General features: G+C 57.0%; 1 protein-coding gene across 1 annotated transcript; it reads left to right on the top strand.

Annotated features, from left to right (window-relative positions):
* The first annotated feature begins 3,323 nt into the window (after nt 1-3,323).
* LOC140845688 (uncharacterized) lies at nt 3,324-10,625 on the top strand. Its single transcript, XM_073220410.1, has 11 exons — nt 3,324-4,289; nt 4,627-4,781; nt 4,921-5,444; nt 6,204-6,419; nt 6,738-6,841; nt 7,325-7,394; nt 7,839-7,904; nt 8,247-8,315; nt 9,193-9,314; nt 9,423-9,529; nt 9,752-10,625. The coding sequence occupies exons 1-10, from the start codon at nt 3,832-3,834 to the stop codon at nt 9,508-9,510; spliced, it is 1,872 nt and encodes a 623-aa protein (XP_073076511.1). The 5' UTR covers nt 3,324-3,831; the 3' UTR covers nt 9,511-9,529; nt 9,752-10,625.
* Nucleotides 10,626-16,562: the final 5,937 nt, after the last annotated feature.

Raw genomic sequence — 16,562 nt, 5'->3', positions numbered from 1 at the left:
GATGGAGACAGACTACTTCTCTCCACCCCTTGGAAACCCCTGTTGATACCGACATGCACTAAAGCCAGGCCAAGAGATTCTGCAAATATTGCAATTTTACCCACACCCTGTCTGTGGAACAGATGTCTATGGCTTCCCTGTATGTACTTAATTAAATTTTGTTACTTTTTCTCCTGTTAATCTGTTTCATGTCAATCTGTTTCTTACTCCAGCTAGGGGAACCTCAGGGATGGAAGAAATTCTTCCTGCCACCACCGGTCAAGTAGCTATGTTTACGAAGGGCTGACCCAGGACCTCCATCTTTTTGTTGAAAGGAGCAAGATCGTGTGAAGAAACTGGAAATTATAGCCAGGATTCCTGCCTGGGTGTCACACACTGTAGACCTGAAGGGCCTGTTAGCACGTGTATGGGATGTTTACAGAGAGGCTGGTCAGTCTTGGGAGTGTTAGGCAGAAAAATAGATATGAGCGGGATGAGAGAGAATTAAGGCCAGTAAAGTTCACTAAGAAAGGGACTCAAAAACCATTCTGTCCCAGGGGACTGAGGCGGAGCAGAAAAGAAAAACAAAACGCTAGTGAATCAGCACAGGAATATCTGCTTGGACCCTTGCAGGCTGCTACTTCATGTGTCTGCACCCCAGCCTCTCTACCACGATTTCCCCTCGAAAAGCCCTGACCGCTCGCGTGTCAGGAGGACGGTGGTTCTCTAAGGCAGGAGCCTGCCACTCCCTCATTTACTAGCAAGTCAACAAACTATTCTTTCCTTTCCTCAAAAGCTTGTCACTGTGTTTTGTGATTTGACCTCAGGGACGAGGACCGGGTCTTGGTATCAGGAGCAGCACCCCCTCACCCCGACCAAGTGCCCGCAGTGCCGCTCCCTCAGTGTCAGAGGCCACAGGACCGAGCTGTCAGGGACGCAGAGCTCCCGGCTTCCTCCTTGCTAGCCACAGGGGACTGTGCCGGCCAGGAGTGCCTGCTGTGTGGCGGGTCAAGCACAAGCCTCTAGAACTCCCTCCAAAGTACATGTTGAAAGTAGTACTGCCTTCCAGGAGAGCTTACAGACTGGAGTGACCACCAAGGACTTGGAAGATGTCGGGGTGGTGATTTCCACAGACCCTTATTGAAGTCACCCACGTGGCCTACTCAGAAAACGGACAATTCTTGGAGATGACAGTGCATGATGGTCACCGTGATCGGAGTGTCTCAGATTGCAGTTATTGCTGCACATGGGGCTTCATCACTTGGTCCCCAAGCACCCAGTGTGTAAGTATTGGTCACGAAAATGCTCTTTGTTCTCTTCCTGTGAGTAAAGACCAGCAGGGCAGTCAGCTTTCAGCCGGCAAGGAGACAAAACTATCTCAGAGGCATATCAGACCTCCTGACTTAGGCTGTCACTTAGTCAGAAGGAACCTTCATCTCCTTTTCCTTCCAGAAGCCGTCACACTGGCCCATCCCATTGATGGCACTACGCCGATTGGACACAGTGATCAGGAAGTACAACCTGTCTAAGCACATTGATAGAGCAGTCACGGGTCAGAAGGTGGGAAATAAATCCAACAAAAATTCAGGGGCCTTTCGTCTTTGAGAAGATTCGAGAATTCTATCGTGTGGGCATGCCAAGCTCTCCTAAGGTGATGAACGAGGTGCTGTACCTGGACCCTCCTCCACCCCCCACACACAAAGGGCACAGCAGCCTGGTAGACCACCTCGCATTTCAGAGCATAGACCTCATGTCCAGTGTGCTACTCTGACCCATTTACTGATTGGTCTGAAAAGCACCTAGTTTGAGAGCAGCCTGGACCTTTGGAAGGTGGATGCCAGTAGATGACAACACCTGGATCCCCTCTCCTTGCTGCCCCTTCCAGGTGCACACCTGAACATGGCCTAGCGGGGGACTGGCCTGCCAAGATCACAAGGCCCAGTCCCCAGCCTGACTTGCGTGCTGTTCCACGCTCCGTGCCAAGCCTGGTCGGCATTCCTCCATCTCTGAGTCTGTTCGTCGCACACACGTGACACCAGCCCCCAGAAGCTGGAGGGGTCATTCATGTATCCCTGGGGATGTCCCTAGGGAGGAATGTCTGGCATGACCCTCCCTGTGCAGGCTGGGACATTGGGCAGCTCCGGGGAGGTGCTATGGCTTCAGCAGGACAGGGAACTGGTGACAAAAAGTGGCCTGAGCTCAGCTCTTGTCTCCTCGGAGCTGGGACCCTAGTGTCATTGCCAAAGAGCGAGGGGAGGGATCTGGTGGAGATCTGTGTACTCATGCATGGCAAGGGCCAGGAGGGTGGGCAGTCAGGAGCCCAGACGGGCATGTGGGCGTATCTGAGTTCACAGAGCGGCCCAGGAAATGGACCCTTGAAGAAGTGATGTCACTGAAGACACGCCCAGTAGAACCTGAATTGTGACCCGGACGGAACCCAGCTCCTGGTCGCAGACCCCAGTCCTGCTCACTTGACCCGAGGCGCTCGACAGAGCAACATGCGGTCTTGTTGTGCGGAGCCTTCTGAAGGCGTGGGAGTCAGGGAAGCCGAGACGGAGAGTCTTCCTGCTCGCTGTGGGCGTTGGCTGAGAGAACACTTCCAACGCCTCTGTCCGTGTCTCCCGAGGAGCCCCGAGGTAACACAGGGCAGCCCAGAGCGGGCCCCTCCAGGACCAGGCCACTGTGTGACCCATCCCGGGCTGACCTTTCCCCCGGCTCCTTGTGTGTGTGCAGTGGGCGTGGGGCATGCGGGGACTGAAGGCTGGGGAGCAGGGGGGCAGTCAGTGTCACAGCTCTGGTCTCATCACTCAGTAGTGGAGGTGAGTGTTGGGACCAGGTACTTCCACCCACATGTTAATCCTGAGCCCGGGGGGTGTCCTCTCCTTCCCCCAGGACTGGATATCTAGGCAGATGGCCCTGTGTGCCTGATCTCGGGGGCAGGGTTTGGGTTCCACACTGCCCCCTGCGGGGAGGTCCACGCAGCCCCGGGTGCCTCCTCACCTGCTACCAGGCTCTGGCTTTGCAGAGCTCCACTCTGGGGAGCATGGAGGAGCTGATGGGTGGATTTACCTACTCCATCTCCCTGGACCTGGGGCAGGCTGCCTACACCCCAGGACCCCATTCCAAGCCTGGTAACCTGCCAGGGCCCTCCCAGGGTTGCCCCACAAGATTGGTCAACAGACCCACTCCAGAGGGCCTGGAACCTCGCTCCCGGGGGCACCCCGTGCCGCTCCTTGCTTGCATCCCAGAGGGCTGGGGGCTCTCGGGTGAGCTGCAAACCTCCCTTGTCCTGGTGGTTCCTGGGTTTCCCACTGACTATCTCTCTGCTGCCCCCCTCAGCGTGAACCTGAGCCATCTGTCCATGGGACTGAGGTCCCCAGGCGCAGGGCTCCCTGGACAGGCGTGAGGAGGAAGGGGAGAAAGCGCACGGAACGAGTGGAACCAGCTCCGAACACCAGCCGGAGCAATCCCGAGGCCAAACTCCCTCCCCAGGACGCTGACCAGCCCACACGTGTGAAAGAGAAGCAGGGACTGTTCACGGCAAGGTCATCTTCAGGGGCAACCCTCAGCCGGAATGTTTCTTGGCCCCTACTCTCTGCAAAGGATGCTGACCAGCCAGCCACGGGCCAGCGGCTCCCCCGGTGAGCATCCAGCCCCTCCTCGGCCCAGACGGGCCTCTGCCCACAGCCCGTGGTGTATCCTGAGTGTCCCCACATGTGTCTGAGCCTCAGTGTGCTCCTCTGACAGGCAGGGTGACTGGCGATCAGCCTGTTAGAGTGCCCATGGGAAACACGGAAGAGGCCTTAGAGGGGCTCCCCTGGCGCCCGGCAGTGGAGAAAGGACTGCCAGCCAATGGGCCACTTTGGGGCTCACTTCTCTGTACCCGATGAAAAGCCTTTGGCCTCACCTGTCAGTGGCCTGGAGCCTGGTTCATTTGGAAAAGCACATGGGAAGCAGCCTTTGGAACGGAGGCTCGCAATTCCCTGTGGCTGTGCCGGGACCTTGTCCCCACCGTGGCCACATGGGGGGACCTCTGGGGACAGCAGAGGAGCGGTACCTGGGAAGGTTCGGGTAGGACTTCCTTCAGCCACAATAGGTATGCAGCACCCACTTTGTGCAGACCCTTTGGGGAAACTTAGCGTAACAGTGAAGGAAGCGGACACACTACTGGGACCCTGGCCCGTGTGGAGTCGGGCAGTCACTTCAGGCGTCATCCGCAGGTCACAGCCGGGAAGCGTCACGGGCGATACCCTCACCGCCTCCTCATGTAATGGGGGGCATGAAGAGGGGCCAGAGGAGAATCTGAGAAAGTGAGCGTTCACTGGGCCAGGAGGGGGCACTGCCTGTGTGCACAAAGTGGGTGGAGGAGGCGTGTAGGCCTTGGGGCAGGGGGCGCACAGCAGAGCCCAGCAGGTCACTCATCTTCGGGATCCCACGGGCGGGCTGACGAATGGGGACTTCCTATTCGGGAGGATGGGAGAGGATGGGGTCCCAGGAGAGAGACGCAGGGTCAGGAAGGGGGAGGGGCAGGTGCCTGGACAGGCAGGGGAGTGCACAGCGGACAGGCCCACACAAGGGTGGGCCGCGAGGGCAGTGTGGCGGGTAAGACCAGGCTTCTCACTCTGCCACCCTCTGGCCTTCCCCCAGTCCCAGAATTGGATGGGCTAGGCGCCTTGCCTGGGAGCCCGAGCATGTACCCAGCATCATCAACGCGAGCCAGCTTTCACCCACCGTGGTGGGCCAAGAACTCCACCACTTGGTCCAGGAGGAACAACGGGGGCCCACGGTGGCAGAGCTGGAAGGTGAGGGGCTGCAGCCAGGGAACCAAGTAGGGTGGGCTTCCCGGACTGGGGTTCCCTTCAAGGCAGTGAGGGCTTTTCTGTGATTGTAAGGCGCGGGGAATCAGGCCCAGGGTGACCCTTTCTCTGTGTCCTGCTCCAGACCCACGGCAGATGCAGCTGGCTCCAGGGACACGCGGAGCGCCACCTTCGTGCCTAGAGCCCGTCCAGGAGCTCCCTGAGAACCCTGTGCTGGAGCTACGGCCGGTGTCACCTGCTTCAGCCGCTGCAGAGCTGAAAGATGTCCCAGCAGTGGCCTCAGCCCAGGGGCCAGGCCCTGAGCTGGAGCCCCATGAGCCTTCGGGCCTGGGGCCCAGGGCACTTGCTGGAATGGCACCAGGCGTGGCAGAGCCAGGTCCAGGTCCAGAGCCCACAAACCCCTGTGCTGCGAGCCCCTGGGACATCCCAGGACTGGTATCAGGCCCCGAGCTGGAGCCCCATGAGTCCTCGGGTGCGGGGCCCGTGGCACCTGCAGGAATGGCACAGGGCCTGGAAGAGCCAGAGGTGGCCCTGGAGCCCACCACCCCCTGTTCCATGAGCACCCGGGATTTGCCGAGGGAGGAGGAGCAGACCATCCTGGCGTTTCTTCCCCGCCTGGTGGCCAAGCAGCTGACCCTGATGTGTGCGGTGAGCGGAGCGGGCTCTCGGGGTCGGGGGTGGGCCTTCCCTGTGTCACGGGCTACCCCACACCTGCCCTCCCCTGACGTGGACTCCTGTGATGTGGGCCCACATCCCAGCTTCCCCACGGACTCACCATGTGCCCTGAGAGAATCTCCTCACCCCCAAGCCCTCAATGTCCACATGGGGACAGTAGGGCCGGCCCTTAGGGATCCTTGCAGACCAATGAGGAGGATGGAGCACAGGGAAGGTGGGCAGGGCCTGGCCGGGCTGGGAAGGGCAGGGCAGGGGAGGGGTGCTCAGGGAGGTGCTGCCAGGGCCTTAGGTCCTCGGGCCATTGGCCTGGCAGGCTCCTATGGCCTCCGCACTTCAGAGGCCCCTGCCATAGATCTGACTGCGTGGGAGACATAGACACCATCAAAGGTCCTGGTGGAGTTGTTTAAGGGGAAACTGCACCTGAGTGGGGAGCGGGATCCACGGGGTGGCAGCATGGGAGGCAGATGCCCCAGACTGGGCCGGCGAGAGCTGCCTAGTGCCTCAGGGAGGACGTGAGTGAGGGGGCCTGTGAGCAAAGCCCCTCTGTGCCCCATTACTGTGGGGTCCTGTGCATGCGGTCCTGGGCGCCTCAGTGGACGGGGTCTGAAGTCCAGACGGCCACAAGGCTCACAGCACGTCCCCAGCTGCCTGGGACCCAGCTCTGATCAGTGACCCTGCCTGGGAACAGGGGCACCAGGGGCACAGCTGGATGACACCTCTTGTCATCCCCAGGAGCTGTACAGTAGGGTTGAACATGGAGAATGCAAGGCCTACGTAGAGAGACACCCACTGATGGAAGACATTGTGCTCCTGGCCCCCAACATCCTTAACGTCCTCAAGCAGTGTGCTGCCACGTTTTATTTGGTCATCTCCTCCTGCCTCGGGGGTCCGAGCACGACGGCCCAGGACAGGGCCCGAGTGGTGGAGTTCTGGATACACGTGGCCAAGGTGTGTCATGGGACGGTCCCCAGGGTCCCCTCCTTCGCCAGCTCTCAGGATGGGTGCCTGCGGTCTGCCCTGCATGGTCCCTGGGCCCTCCTGCCAGGGGCGTGTGGATCTGGACTCGCAGGCCCCGGGGGGGGGGGGGGGGAACAGCCATCCTGGGCCCCTTCCTTGGGTTGAGCCATAGTCCTCCACCCAGGAGGGCCGCTCAGCAGGTACCAGGTGTGCTAGGCTCCCTGGGTGTCTGTCTCCTTAAGGACAGGAGTTCATGGGGGAATAGAGCAGAGAAGCAGGCCACGCTCTCAGCTCTGTCTTCCCTCCCAGGAGTGTCTGGCTCTCAGAAATTTCGAGTCCTTCCGTACCATTATGTACGCCCTGGAGTTCCCTGGTCTACGTCGTCTGGAGAGAACCTGGGGACAAGTTTCCTGGTGGGTAGTCCTGTCTCCGGGACCAGGCCACCTGAGTGGACAGGGACACCCTACGTCTGGCAGTGTCCCTCAGTGGGCTGGGACTTCCTGGGAGGCGGCAGAGTCTAGGGGCAGGGATGGCGGGCTCTTGGGGCCCCCTGTGGGTTAGGCCACGGGTACCCCTGCAGGAATCAGTTCCCTGCAATGTCAGGTGTGGGGTGAAGCCCATTGGAGATCTGGAGCTTGTGCTCTGCAGCAGGAGGTCTCTGCCCCAAGGACAGCGACCTGGCCCAAAGCAGATTCGCGCCCGGGAGAGCAGGGAATGGAGGCCCCAGGTGGAAACACGCAGCCCCTCCCCAGGCCACGGATTCCCAGGGCTCAGGGCCGTGGTGGGAAGACTCCTGCGGGCTAGTGGGCCTTCTAGGATCCCCGGGAAAAGGGGTCGGCCCCGAGACTCTCCGCCTGCTGGCCTCATGTGTCCCTCCTCCTCTCCCCTCCCCATAGGAAGAGCTCCTGGATCTACAGAAAACTTAAAAAGAGGGACAAGGGGCTTAAAAGGAAGCAGCTCCTCGAGGTAAATGGGGGCTGGAGGTCAGGAAGGGAGGGGTCCTTGGGGCAAGTCCTCTGCCGTGCTGTGGCACAGATTTGGGGAAGACTCGAGGAGTGCGGGGTGAGCCGGGCAAGCTGATGGGGAAAGTAGGGTCCCCCAGGCCCATGAGGGCCTCGTCTGTCTCCCTCCCTGGCTCCACTTGACTGGGGGCCTGGCATCCACTGAGGACGCAGGGGACAGACCCCCAGTCAGGGCTGGGGATGGCATGGGGTTGCAGCAGGGTTGGGGCCTGTGGCTGAGCAAGGTCGGCTTCTCCCCTGGGTCCCCTGAGCCTGTCACAGTCCCTCTGTGGAGGTGGGGACAGCGTAGGTGCCAGGGGGCTCGGGCAAGGCATCCATCCACCACGGTCTGGCTGTGGGAGGCACGTGGGAGGGGAGCATGAGCACCTGAGTGTCGTGCACCTTGCAGGAGGCGAGGGCCATGGTGAGGAAATGGCCACAGTCCCCCAGGGCATCCCAGGGTATGAAGAAGCAGGTGAGAGTGGCGCGGCCAGGGTCAGGGCGGTGGGGGTGACCCTGCACCTGCTCCTGGTCCCACCAGCTCTGAACTGCCAGCTCCGGTGTGACCAGAAGGAGGGCGAGAGCAGCTGGGTACAGGGGGAAGTAGGAGGACAGGTGCAGGGCCCACAGGTCCTGGGAATGGCCGAAAGCCAGCCCTGGGAGGGACCAGGAGGGGAGAGCAGGGCGAAGGGAGGGGGTGAGGCCGCACAGGGTGGTCCAAGGGAGCTGGGGGCTGCGGGTGTGGGGTTCAGGGGAGGCTCTGTGGGCACCCCTGAGGCAGGTGGGGACTCATCACCTCCCCACCCCGGTGGCACAGGGCATGGTCCCATTCCTTGGACTGATTCTGTACGACGCCTTAGAGAAACACCAGGAACATCATGAGGACGTGAGTGACCCAGCAGGGCTCAGGGGGGCTGGATGGTGAGCTTTAGGGAGGGGAGATCCCCCAGTGAGCCCGGACCTCTCAGCACCGGGCCACCCCCATTCCTGAGCGTCTCCCCTCCACCCCAGGACCTGGGCTTCTTGGAGAGGACTGCCAGAAGGACCCACCTAAGCCCCGGTCCTGGCCCCAGTGCAGGTGGCGCTGAGGGCTCCAGGGGACACATTCTGGGCAGGACTGGTCTCTCCCTCAGGCCCTGCCCAGTGGGAGGGGTGCTGCTCCTTCAGGGCAGGAAGCACATGAGGGGGGGGGGCGGGCTGGCAGTGCCTTCCCGCCTGATGCCTCAGCTCCCCAGAGCAGTCCCCGCTTCTTGGTTGCCCCGAGCCCGGGCCAGGCCCGGGTGCTGTTTCTGGGCAGGCCTGCCCCTTGGAGGGCCCTGGCGGTCCTCCACCTTGAGAAAGGGTGGGGACGTTTCGGCCTCGATCTGGGCTCAGGGGGCTGTTTCCGATGTACTTTGGCCGCCTTGCTGCCTTCCAGGGTGATGGCATAAAATAGAGAGAGTTGAGTGCCCAGCCATGAAAGGTGAGGGATGTAGTCAAGACACCCTGGGCAGGACCTAGTCCGGGCCATGCCTTGGGTCTAACGTGTGTTGAGAGAGTTAAGACACACAGAGCTCAGGACACTAAAGGCTTTGTAAGGTGGGGGATGGGATGGCATCAAGGCCGCCTTCCTGGAGGAGGAGCTGGAGACCCAACAGTGGGAACAGGCTGGGCTAGATGGCATTGGAAGGAAGGAGGGTTTCCGTGAGCAAAGATCCGGGACCATCCCAGTGCCCCACTCCTCACCCCCTCCTCATCTGCATCCTGTCCTTCCTCTGCCCCAGGCCACTGACTTCCTAGAGGAGCTCCTCACATACAAGTTCCTGGCCAGGCAGTATGACCTGGAGCCCAAGGAGCACTTCCTGTTCTTTTTCCACACAGTGGAGCTCCTGGGTGAAGAGCAGAGGTGAGGCTGCCAGGAGTGGGGTGTGGGCTGTAGCTGCCGGCAGGCTCTGGGGGAAGGGCCCCCGGCCATGGGGCTCCAGGGGCTCACAGGTGTCCCTCTGTCCTGCAGCTACGGCCTGTCCTACCATCTGGAGCCCCCAGGTCAGAGGGCAGGCAGAAAAGGACTGTTACAGTTCTTCAGGTCCCGCAAGATTTAAACTTATGGGCCAGGGCCAGGTGAGTTTCTGGGCTGGGGTGTTCAGCAGGGGGTGGGCTGTTCCCCAGCGTCAAGGAAACTTTGCGCCATGCAGGGTGTGGGGCGTCCTAAAGACCGGTGCGGCTGCAATCCCGCTCCACTGCCGATCGGTTGTGCCAGACTGAAGGGTGGTTCCCCGCCCCCTGTGGGACTCAGTTTCCTCCTCTGTGAGTAGGTGACGCTCAGAAGCCTTTCTTTGACAGGGACTCCCAGGTGCTCGTGATTGACAGGACCCTCCGCACAGGGCCCGGAGCCCCGAGGGCAGTGGGGACGGGGTGGAAGCAGGATAATGGGGGGAACCCGGGATAAGCAGTCTCTTCTGCTCACCCGCGTGGCCCTGTAGCTACTGTCATCGGGCGCTCGGCCCTGCTGGTGTCCTGGCTGCATGTGGAGGAGACCTTCTTCCCCTTCGGGCAGGCGGCACCCGGCGCCCCAGGGCCCCAGTCTGCCTGCTGCTCCTCCTCCTCCCGCTGCTCATCCGGAGCCTCTGCCGGGGCAGCTGCTCTGGCACCTCCTCCTTCGGCCGACTCGGGCAGCTCCCCAGGCTGCCACTGTATCCTCAAGGACCCGTATGTAGCTGCGGTGCACCTGGCCACCTTCGTGCTGTGTCGTCCCCTCTGCTTGTGGCCCGTTGGACAGAGGCGAGCCGCCCCACCGTGTGGAGGATGTTCCCCTTCGGCAGGTGGCCTCCAACCGTGACACCAACTCCTGCCTGGGCGCCGTCAGCCACCGAGTCGTAGCCACAGGGTTCCAGGAATAGGTGGGGGCTGTCCTCACCAGGCCCGGCCTTTCCCGGGATGGACATAGACACGGCGCAGTGCTGCGAGGGACCACAGCCTCCTGGTACCCAGCGGAGGCATCGGAGGATGCAGGGGTGGCCGACTGTCACAGGGTACCGGGACTTGCTTACAGGGGAGCCCCCTGTACAACTTCCTCCCCTCATCCCTGAGAAATAGCCCCCCCAGGCGCAGTGTGCTCTGGGTGTTGTCTCTGAGGTTTATGGTTCCTGGGGGTTGGGGTCATCCCTGTGCAGAATGTAATAAATGCTGAACGGATTGCCACCACACTGCTCTTTCTTCTCAAAGCTCTGCCCCTCCTGCGGACATCGTGTGCCCCAGCCCACCCCACCCCAGCCTCAAACTCTCTGATGCAGGGGGGCCCTGACCTCTGCCAGGTTGTCCTCCATCCTCTGTCCTCCCCCCGTAAGGTGCTGAGGAGGAGCATGGTGCTCCAAGCCCCAGGGTGGCACACCTCGGCAACACTGGGGAGGGCTGCTCAAACAGAAACTGAACCTTACTTCCTGTCACCTATAGATTATGATCAGACACGGAAACTTGTGTACTCGAGTAGATCCCAGGGCTGCAGGGTGCCAGTCTAGCACTGTCCCACTTAATGAGACAGAGCTGCTCCACACATTCCAGAAAATACCTTTGCGAAAAACTTCTTGGTCTCTCAAAGCACCTCCAAGAGGTGCACGCCTTCCACTGGGGGGCTTTGTCTGAGCCCACTTTCTCCACGCTTCACACCTCGGAGCACCCCCCAAAGCTCCCGGGTTCCCAGTCCTCCCCCATGGTGCCCCTCAGCCGCCCATCCCCAGGCCAGGCTGGTGTGAGTCCCCTGGTGTCCCACTCCTGGGTCCTGGCTGAGCGGCCTGATGTCTGCGACAAAAGGCTGGGGAGGCTGAGCGGAGGCACTTGGCTCTGATTCTCCCCACACGCTCTCCCAGGACTCTCAGGATGTGTTCACCCTCCCAGGAGGGGAGGCCTGGCCTGGAGGGGAGCTCCAGGATCAGCACAAACACCCCCTTGGGGGGTTCCAGGATGGAGAGAGTCTCCAGGCCTTATGCTGCAGGTGGAGCCCCAGATTGGGACTGGGGAAGCAGACGTGGGCCCTCCTGACAGCCTCAGGTGACCAGGAGACAGGAGGTAAAATCGGGACACCCAGGCCACCCCCCTTCCCCTGGACCTTCCCACAGCACGCTCAGAGCCATCTGCCTACACGGTGGTCCCAGGTATGACCTCAGGCTCCCCGGCCACAAAGGGAGGGAGGTTTGGGCAGGAGGAGGGCAGGCGGGCCCCTGGCAGGGCTGTGGCACAGGTCAGACCTGTCATCCGCATGGCCCACCAGCCTCAACCTGACACAGAAGAGCTTCTGGGCCCCAAAACAAAGCAGCAGCCCTGGGCCCGGTGGGTGGTCACTGGGCCAGCGGTCCGTCCTCAAATGGTGTGTGCAGGGGCCCCAAGCGCAACACGGCCTGGGCTGCTGGTGCTGGGACACCAGGCTCACACGGCTGTGGGCTGCAGCGCACCTTCCCCACCCGGCATGTGCTGGGGAGGTGGCAGGGCCCTCTGGCCCCTGGTGCGCTACTCCGCACCCAGGCACGGGCTCTGGGGGCTCCCTGTCTTCGGGCTCTTCAGAGAAGCTGATGATGGAGTTCTTGTTCACAGGCTCAGAGAATGAACTTTGCAAACACTCAAGGTAGGAGAGCATGTGCGAGGCTTTCATTTAGAGATAAAGCAGAGGACACAGCTCCTGGCTTGCCCCTGCCCGGAGGGGACAAGATAGCCCTGGGGTGATGCACAGTCTAGGGAATTTATAGGCAGGTGAGAGACAAAGGGCCAGGGATGCAGACCTGCTAAATGGTCCCCAAATGCTTATCTTTGAAGAGACACTAAGTTTCTTATCAGTCTTCCGGATTATTTTGCATACTTGCCATTATTACTTGCCTACATTGCATATCATTTGATTAGGGCTAGAGGAAGAAAAGCAGCATCTGGGTAAAGATAAAGAAAATAAGTCGGGCCTTTTATCAGGCTACGGTACATTTTACAATAACCTCATTTAATTGACACAGTGAAGACATGGGCTATGCTGCGGTCTTTTCTTACGTGGGGGATATTCAAACATTTCAGGCCAAGTTACTCCTGGATGTTTGGTTTTAATTAATCTCACACAAGAATGCTTATATTACTTTAGAGAATGAATGTGACTGACTTTGCTTACTTGTTTAATACGGAGTTTCAGTAGGGGTTTTATTCCGGAGGCCCTCACCCTGCTCTGTCTGCGCCCCCCACGGTCCCTGCCTCACCAGCACCGAGGCTCCGCGGCTTTCCTCCCCAGCTGCCATTCCCTCCTAGTTCCTCCTCCAGGCTTCCCTTCCACACTCCCCAAGCTCTCTGCTCCCATGCTCGCACCCCTCTCCCCCCGCCCTCCCAGCCTTCTCCTTCCCCCACCCCTCCCCTGGGCTGGGACTCCTGTTAGGAGGGCGTTGTGCATTCTCCTCGGTTCTTGTCCCCGCCGCAGCAAAGAACTGAGAGGCAGAGACGCAGCAGTCAAGTAGAGTAAAGGTTTTATTTACGGAGAGAAAGTGCACACTCAGAGAGAGGGGAGTGTGGGCTACCTCAGAGAGGGAGGCGCACTGAAAGGGTGGGGGCTCCCCCTTGGAAGGATTTCTCAGGAATGTGACAAAGGGCTAGGGGTGTGGACCTGTGAAGTGGTCTCAAGATGAGACATGAAGTTTCTTATCAGTCCTCCCCCTGCTCGGATTCCCTCCAGCAGAGCAGCTTCCTGGCTGGGCAGCGTATCAGTTAAGACTGCCCTCCCTGCCTCCATGGTGGGCTGAGTTACTGTATGTTCGCTAAAGACTGTGTTAAGAGTGGATAAAATGAAACTTCCTGTGGCCAGGATTTTCACCTGGGCCTAGTCGGCTAGCTCACCACTCATGTGGGCAATAGGTTGCTATTGACTCTATAGAAAGAGCTCCCACCCAGTGCTCTGGGTGACACAGTGTCACGGCAGTGATGCCGCAGGAGAGCAGAGCAGAGGCTGGAGTGGTGGCAGCGCTGAGGTCAGAGGCCCAGAGGATGGCTGTGTGGGATGGCTGTGTAGGCAGGGAGGCCCAGAGGCAGAGACCTGCCTGCTGCATGCAGACTCGCTCTGATTGGATGGGATATTAGGGATTGACCTGCCACTGTGGAAATAAAGTTGGGTATAGCCCTTTCACCCCCAGAATGTTTTACTGTCATTTCTTTGGTCACATTGAATCCATAGCGAACTTGCCCAGGGTTGAAACCCATTGGCAGGACATTAAAAATCTTACTTCTTCACTTCCTGGGTTTTGAAATGCAATCTTAGCTTTAAGATCGAATCTTTCCTGTCTTACTGTGCTGTGATGGCTGAGCTAGCTTGCTAAGTGAACTGTCCAGTCCACAAATTACTTGATGTGGGGATGGAGGAGGAGGAGAAACAGCATATAGGTAAAGGTAAAAAAATAAGCTGGGCCTTTAAGCAGGCTAAGTGAGTCTTACCATGACACGATTTACTAAACACAATAAAGACAAGGGTATGCCGAGAGACCTTCCTTTGTCTGGGGAATACCCAAGCATTCCAGGCCAGTTACTCCTGGCTTCTGCAACTTTAACTGATCTCACTGAAGAATGCCTATATTCTTAGTTTGCTATTTTTACCCTAGGGAAGGGACAAGCAGAAGGTGCCAAAGAGCCCCGTGCACCTTATTAAGAAGTGCAGACTCTATTTCGTAGGCAATACAGGGTCAGAGAAGGATTTTGAGCAGCGAAATATGATCACTTTCTTATAGGTAGGTCATCTAGCAGTAGTGAGGGGAAAGAATTTAAGTGGGAGGCACTGAAGGATTGGGGGTCAAGTAGGAGGCCACTGCACAGCTTAGGGGAGAGACGGTGAGGGCTTGGAAATCCAGTGCGGTGGTGAGAACTGAGAGGAGACACAGACGTGAGAAAGAGCAAAGTCTGCGGAACCAGGCCTGACTCGCTATGCGCAGGATGGAAGGCGAAGCCGTCTCCCGGGTTTCTTCCTGGGATGGCTGGGGGACAGGTACCGATACTGGTAAGAAAGCTGTGGGCAGAGGAAGATAATGGACTAAGTTTGGAAGACTTTAGGTTTGGGATACTTGTGAGTAACCTAGGAAGAATTAATATTGTCAAAATGGTAATCCTACCTAAGGCAATCTACAGATTCAAATGCAAACCCTATCAAAATACCAACAGCATTCTTCAACGAACCAGAACCAATCGTTCTAAACTTTATAGGGAACCACAAAAGACCCCGAATAGCCAAAGCAGTCCTGAGAAGGAAGAATAAAGCCGGGGGCATGTCACTTCCAAAATCTCAAATCTTACTAGATCTGCATAAAAAGTCAAGATCTACTACAAAGACACAGCAATCAAGACAATTTGGTACTGGCACAAGAACAGACCCACAGACCAGTGGAACACAATAGAGATTCCAGATATTAACCCAAACATATACGGTCAACTAATAGACGATAAAGGAGCCATGGATTTATAATGGGGAAATGACAGCCTCTTCAACAGCTGGTGTTGGCAAAACTGGACAGCTACATGTAAGAGAAGGAAACTGGATCACTGTCTAATACCACACACAAAAGGAAAGTCAAAATGGGTCAAAGACCTGAATGTAGGTCATGAAACCATAAAACTCTTAGAAAGAAACATAGGAAAAAATCTCCTGGACAGAAACAGGAGCAACTTCTTCATGAACATATCTCCCCAGGCAAGGGAAACAAAAGCAAAAATGAACAAGTGGGACTATATCAAGCTGAAAAGCTTCTGTACAGCAAAGGACACCATCAACAGAACAAAAAGACATCCAACTGTATGGGACAATATGTTCATACATGACATATCCGATAAAGGGTTGACATCCAAAATATATAAAGACCTCACGAACCTCAACAGACAAAAAGCAAGTAATCCATTTAGAAAATGGGCACAGGATTAGAACAGACACTTCTCCAAAGAAGAAATTCAGACGGCCTACAGGCACATGAAAAGATGCTCCGCATGGCTAATCATCAGAGAAATGCAAATTAAAACCACAATGATACATCACCTCATACCAGTAAGGATGACCACCATCCAAAAGACAAACAACAAATGTTGGCGAGGATGTGCAGAAAGGGAAACCGTGTTACACTGCTGGTGGGAATGTAAATTAGTTCAACCACTGTGGAAAGCAGTATGGAGGTTCCTCAAAAATCTCCAAATAGAAATACCATTGACCCCGGAATTCCACTCCTAGGAATTTACCCTAAGAATGCAGCAGCCCACTTTGAACAAGACATACGCACCCTTGTTTATCGCAGCACAATTTACAATAGCCAAGGAATGGAAGCAACCTAAGTGTCCCTCAGTAGATGAATGGATAAAGAAGATGTGGTACATATACGCAATGGAATATTATACAGCCAGAAGAAGAAGAAAATCCTACCATTTGCAACAACATACACGGAGCTAGAGGGTATTATGCTCAGTGAACTAAGCCAGGCAGAGAAAGACAAGTACCAAATGATTTCACTCGTGTGGAGCATAAGCACAAAGCAAAAAATGAAGGAACAAAACAGCAGCAGACTCGCAGAACCCAAGAATGGACTAACAGTTACCAAAGGGAAAGGGACTGGGGAGGATGGGTGGGAAGGGAGGGATCAGTGGAAGAAAAGGGGCATTACTATTAGCAGACATAACATAGGGGGGCCACAGGGAGGGCTGTACTGTACAACACAGAGAAGACAAGTAGGGATTCTATAGCATCTTACTACGCTGATGGACACTGACTGTAATTGGGTATGTGGGGGGGACTTGGTGATGGGGGGAGTCTAGTAAACATAATGTTGCTCATGTAACTGAAGCTTGATACCAAAAAATAATCATAATAACAACTTAATAAAAAATTGGGAAAAAAAGATTATCATTTAAATTTGAAGGAGGGATTAAACAATTTCTAGATAAGCAAAAGCTGAGAGAATTTAGCTCCCACCAACCATCTCTACAGTGTATTTTCGAGGGACTGCTACAGATGGAAGTGTTCCTAACATTAAATAGCTGTCACCAGAAGTAACAAAAGGGGATAGACAAAGAGTACAGAATATGACACCTAATATATAAAGAATGAGGAGGGAAAATTAAAAAAACAGCCTCCTTTAGATTGTTTGTAATAGCATACTTAACTGAGTTAAGT

The sequence above is a fragment of the Manis javanica genome, chromosome 13 (genome assembly GCF_040802235.1).
Source record: "Manis javanica isolate MJ-LG chromosome 13, MJ_LKY, whole genome shotgun sequence".
Taxonomy (NCBI): domain Eukaryota; kingdom Metazoa; phylum Chordata; class Mammalia; order Pholidota; family Manidae; genus Manis; species Manis javanica.
The sequence above is the reverse complement of the archived record's forward strand: the minus strand, read 5'-3'. Positions and strand labels throughout refer to the sequence as shown.